Here is a 6221-nt window from a genome sequence, read left to right as displayed (position 1 = left end):
TGAGGTTTTTAACAATCAATAAAGTAAAATGCCCACTTCCCACAAAACTAATGATGACAAAAGCATTGCCTTTCCATTTTCAATCTAAATCAACAAAATGTAATGGCAAATTTACATAAACAAACATTACGTTTCACCTAACCTCCAGTGACTAATGTGTGAATGCAATGTGACAGACATTTCAGAATGTGTGCACCAACAATGGGAAAAGCTGTTGTCGCTCTTACCTGCCATCATCTTCTGGGCCTCATATGGCTCCATGTATCCGTCGTTCTCTGTGGTCACTTTCTCTGTGCTGCCCTGCGTGCCGCCAGCCTGCTCGGCGTCAAAAGGGTCAGCGTAGTCCTCCAGTATAATGAGCTGCGAGGAGATATGACAAGAGGAAAGGTGAAATTCCGGCGGGATCCATTTTTCTGCTCTGTTAGACATGAAGTGTCAGGAGGCTTGCGATGACAGATAAGGCGGCCTTGTGCACTGGACATCTGCAGAGTCGGGTTATGAGATGAAGTAATACATACGGCGGAATACTCCAGCACACCGCAACGTCTCAGCTTGGGGGTTACAGCACGTTCTCTCTGTATCTGATGCTTGGCCTAGATATACCACAGTGACAAGCCCACTTTTCAAAAAGTAGATGTTTTGAGCAGGCACGCTGGACTTTCTTAGGACAAGCAAATGGGCAGATGTATACCCGGCCGGGGAGCCAGCGAGCCCGGGCTAATTGCAGTCTTGTGCAGTAGATGGCAATTAGGCAGACATCTTCAGACCCAAGGAGCACGGCCCAAAACAAAGTGTACATCGATAGTGCCTTCGGGGGGTGTATTTGCATCCGTGAAATATTTGCTTTTTTCACCAGGATATAGCTTTTTAAAAAGTAAACACTTGTCCTTTATATATACATATATATACTTGTCCTTTGAAAGTAACTCAAGGCCCATCAGGAGCCATCTGTCCTCTTGGGCATTGGAGCTAATAGAGAGGTGTGAGCGTAGGAGTTTTTGCTTGCTGTTAGGAAATGTTCTCTGTTTCATCTTGACATTCATTGCTCATCCAGACAGTGCGACAAGGGTATTGCACATCTATTTCCTTGGAACAAAACATCCGTTCATCCATTTTCTTTACCACTTGTCCTCATTAAGGTACTGGATTCAATCCAAACTGATTTTGGGTAAGAGGCAGGGGTACACCTTGAACTAGTTGCCAGTCATTCGGAGGACACATATAAACAAATGACCAATCACACTCACAGTCACAGTTATGGACAATTTAGAGTCTTCATTTGATCTAAGAACATGCTTTTGGGATGTGTTAGGAGACCAGAGTACCCGTAAAAGCACCACACAAAGATGTTCTGAATCTAATGAGGACAAGCATTGGGCACTATAGAAATTGGGTGGATAGAATGGATGGACAGTTATAGGACATGGGCAGCATTGTACTCAGTGGTTAAAACTTCTGCCTCACATTTATGTGGTTCAGGGTTTGAATCTCAAATCCTGCCTTCCTGTTCTTGTTTTCTTGGGGTCCTCTGGCTTCTTCCCATATTCCAAATAAAAGGGTGAAAGAATCATTAAAGACTCTTAATTGCCCACAGTTACGAATGTGAGTGTAAATGCTGTCTATATGTGCCCTACGATTGGCTGGTGATCAGTCCAAGGTGCCCAAGGTCAGCTGGGACAGGCTCATCCGCCACCTTAAAGAAGACAAGTGCTATAGAAAATGGATGGTTCTACAGTAGGTCACATCAGTTTTGAATTGATTTAGTGTGGTTCCATTTTTTGACAACCCCGTTATTTTAACAGGGGTGCGTTCACTTTCTATTACACTCTGTACTTCCTCCCAGGAATTTTCAGAGAAACACAGAGAGTGACAGCAGCCTTCGTGAGTCAATACTGCACGCCACAACTCCACAAAGTGTCAATATTTGGGATTATTTGAGTGAGAAAACTAGATGTGACAGGAAAGCTGCAGGCTAAACAGCTGTCTTGCACTATTCACCGCATGGATCAACAGAATCGAGCACCAAAAACATTTGTTGACTGTGTTATGACATCACCACTCCGGACGTGATTCTAAGTGACCTTCACTGTCCTCGAACAAGGCACTTAATAATTTCAAATCATGTCGGCGCTAGTAAAACACACTGACGTATCACTTCAATCAGCCAAATGCTTATGCATTGACCTGAGTGTGCATGACTGGCACAACGCCCTGTGAGTCATGGGACCAGGAAATAATTTAGACTAAATATAAACAAGTATATCACTCATCTGAGTTATGCTGAGACCACAATCTGCAATGAACAAACACACGCATGCACACAATATCATGCCTGAAGGAATCATGTATGATATAACATTGTGATTTCACTCACGCTGGGAAAGCGCCAACATTTTGGAGTATTGACTGAGTCACGATTTAGCTTCATTTCCACCAATCACAGATGAAGTCACGATACAATAATGAGCTCAATGTTTTGCCGATTATAGGATCACAACACAGCAATTGCTCAATATATTTGGGGAAAATATTAGGGTGGGTATAATACTCCATTAATCCATATTTAAAAATTGATTAGACACTACATAAACAATGAGTATTTGACTAGATTTCCTTGATCCACTATGGATAAATTAACAATAACGTCCATCCATCAGTTTTCTATAGCGCTTATCCTCGAGGGTTAGCGCGAGCCTATCCCTGCTGACTTTGAGCAAGAGCTGGGGCATACCCTGGACTGGTCGTCAGGCAATCACAGGGCACGTATAGACAAATAACAATTCTTTCTCACAATCACATCTATGGACAATTTAGAGTCTTCAATGAACTGAACATGCATGTTTTGGGAATGTGGGAGGAAGAGTACCCATGTCTTAAATGTTCTGAAGTTTCTATGGCAATGCTATGTTAAGCTGTTTGGAGGAGTTGCGCCCATCAAGAAAAGATTTAAGATGTTGATGTTGCATTCTAAATGTCATTAAATATGTCCCTGTTTGCACAAAAGACACGAGGTTTGTTTTAAACTTTGTTCCCTTACTGGACTGAATGGGGTTGAATTGGGAACTTTAAACAGTGATTTTTAGGGCTGCAAGGATTATTCGAATGACTCCAATAATTCCATTACAAAAATACAAAACGTATGTTTGCCTCTAAGCTTCGCAGTGATCATTTTTCCACATTGACTAATGTTACTATATGCATCACATATAGCGCTTTTCTAAGTACTCATAGATGCTTCACTGCAGACTTGTGTAGAAATAAGTTGGCACAATGGCTTCAAGCCAGGACGAAAGAGTGCATTAAAGACAGAATGTCCAAAGTTTGGGATCGTTTCACACTTAAAAAAGATTTTTAAAAGTGTAGCGTGACTACAGCAAAGAGGAACTAGCTTATACAACAGCTCGTTGACAGTCGACTGGCAGCTTAAGTTACCGTAAACATCGTTACTTAATTTAATATGGCCTCCGATCACTAGTTAGAACATATTGTAATGCCCCAACAGACATACAGACTGGTTAACATCCAGCCGCTAACCTGAGCGCACAACAGCCAACTCGACACTCTCTTTCTCTGACTCCCCCGTCACTCACCAGGCCTGGTCCCACTTTTTAAAGCCACACACAATCAAAGTCACACATACTACAGTGTAGAACATGAGGATGACGATCCTAAGTGGACAAAAATAATACCTACATCTCACATGCATATTTTGTAGTGGGACTATTTTCTAACAATGCAAAATCTTTTTTTCTTTGATGACTCAAATAATAATAATAATAACAATAATTGATGGGATAATCGTTAAAATAATACATTCTTAAACTATTCGAGAGCCCAGCCCTAGTGATTGTTGGTGTACCGCGAGGATAAATTTACAGTATTTGGTTTCATCTTTAGAACTGGTCCCTTGGGTACAACCATAACTCAATGTGGCCCTTGACCTAAAGAATTCTTAATGCTTAATTAATTGACTAATCAATGATTACACCCACTCTCAATTATGACATCACAGCCTCCTGTAAACAGCAGCTATTGGTGGTAAATATTTAAAACTGTAAGGATGTTTGTTTTTGCATCCAGGGGTTTCTCGGGTCTGGGTGGGATGGCCCTCTTCGTCGGTGGTTGTCCGGCCTAATGTGGGCACACATCTGGCCACATACACATATCAAAGGTTTCCTGGGGGACTGGTATGGGATCCGGAGGGTGTGGGTGTCCGATCGGGTTTCAGCACATCTGTGCTCTTTCCCGGTCCGTGCGCCCTGCCCACCCTGATTTTAAATGCATCACACACACTCCCCATGTTTTAATGCACCATATACACCAATCTCTGGGGGGCGGTGGGTCGTGGGTGGGGGTGATTTGGCGGTTAGGCAGTAGTGCCTGGCAGCCCTGCCCCCACCCCCTCGGCTAACTGACCTCTCCAGATTTTAATGCACCAAACCACTCGGGGGGCACGGGGTAGGGCCAATGACTGCCAGTCGGGGACCTGGCAGTCATAGTAACAGGGGGGGAGGTGGGTCTCACTTACTTGCATGGCGGTGCTCCTGAGGCCGGGCCCCCCGGACTGCTTGGTGTTCGGGCTGACCTCTCATGCCCCGTGGCTGTTCCTTGGTTTCCCCACCCCCCCAGCCCCTTATTGTTCCCTTGCCGGGTGCCCCAAGCCACCCTCCTTACTAACAAACAAGGGACACTCTCCCACCCTCGGGCTGGGTGGGGACTGGCTGCATCGCGGGCCCTGTGGGTTGGGGGGGCCTCTGGCTTGCCTGGGGGTGGAGGGTGTGGTGGGGTTGATTGGGTGGGGTCCTCAGCCGGCGCGGTGCGACCACAGCAATTACAAGACACTTCTGTCAGTCTTTGTGCATGTAAAACGGTATCAATTCACTTGCATGTATCTGCAGGCACACAACCCTAGGACTCTTTCACTGGGTGTGGGGTCACGCACTTACTGCGACAAATAACTCATGAATATGCAAATCGCTTGTGTATCCCCTCACTTATACGCTCGTCCTGTAGACTTTTATAATTGACATAATTAATCCCACCACACTTCAGTTGTACAGCAGGGTACACGACCCTTGTCCTGCATGCTTCTTCTCCTGTCCTTGTCCTGTTCTATCTTGTCCTGCCCTTCCCTCACAGGGTGTAGCACTACAGCCCCATGCAACACTCATATTTAATGTTTCATTGTTGAAGATAATGTAATGATTTACTTCTCTCATCCTTACAATTTTACAATTAGTGCTTTGTCTTTTGTGTTTGTTTCTCTCTCCCTTCTAGAAACTTTGTTCTGTTCGACTAATCAAGTCTGATTCTCAATAAACCTCAATTATAATACCACAGCGGAAGCTTAAAAACTCCACTGTGACACAGTAAAACGGCATAAAAGGGATACAGATTTTCCATTCTGCTTGACCTAACAGCCGAACAGGACAACAAAATAAAAAATAAAAAAATAAAAATAAAAAGGTTGACAATGGTCTCGTCCTACAGATGTGCTGTGGTTACAAATGGCATTTAATGAACTAGTTTGCTCCCCTTCCAGTCCGCAAGCCAACCCCTGGGAGTAAAGGTGAGGAAAGGTTCCATTTTTTTTTGTGATTATTTTATGTTTATAGTCTCTGTTTTCTTTCAAATATTTACTGTGATTATGACTTTACTACTGCATTGGCATAGGTTACTTAGACTACAGTATGTTCAAACCTACAAAACTCTGGTTGCATCAGTGTTGTAGGAACGGTACTACATTGGAAAACGGGGATCTTTCATAACAAAATGTATAAACCAACTTGTTAAGTTCCTGTTACTTTTGCAGCTACATATGTGTCAACTTAGTATAAAGCCTGATCGTGGTTGCCCTTCTTCAAACTGCGGTGAACTGAACTGTACCACTTCGTGGTGTAAGCCGCTTCGCGACATCTTTAGCATACACACTCAAGGCGTGAATAGTGAATGAAGGACGACGAGTGAATTTCCTCACAGCTACTGTGTGTTAAATCCTCTATCTTCCAATACTGCCCTTTTCCATCTGTTTTGGGGAAAATAACTAGGCCTTGTTCTGCCGCAGCATAATTATGGGTTCCTCAAATGTTATGCTTCTGTGAGTTTCAAGTCCAGCACAAACACAGCCCTGGTTTGTTTTTTCACCACAAAATAAAATACATATGTTTCTCTCGTAAATAGGGGTAACAAAAAGAAGAAGAATAAAAAACCCATAAGCAACG

General features: G+C 43.5%; 1 protein-coding gene across 3 annotated transcripts in view; it reads right to left on the bottom strand.

The window, feature by feature from the left end:
- Positions 1 to 6221, bottom strand: part of LOC133474205 (SH2 domain-containing adapter protein F-like) — a 167466-nt gene that overhangs the window by 120898 nt on the left and 40347 nt on the right. For all 3 annotated transcript variants that reach the window (XM_061765666.1, XM_061765667.1, XM_061765668.1), the window contains exon 2: positions 228 to 360. In XM_061765666.1, coding sequence (XP_061621650.1) covers positions 228 to 360 — 133 coding nt within the window. The remainder of the gene's footprint in view (positions 1 to 227; positions 361 to 6221) is intronic.

The sequence above is a fragment of the Phyllopteryx taeniolatus genome, chromosome 2, assembly GCF_024500385.1.
Source record: "Phyllopteryx taeniolatus isolate TA_2022b chromosome 2, UOR_Ptae_1.2, whole genome shotgun sequence".
Taxonomy (NCBI): Eukaryota; Metazoa; Chordata; class Actinopteri; order Syngnathiformes; family Syngnathidae; genus Phyllopteryx; species Phyllopteryx taeniolatus.
This window is presented reverse-complemented; position numbering and strand designations above follow the sequence as displayed.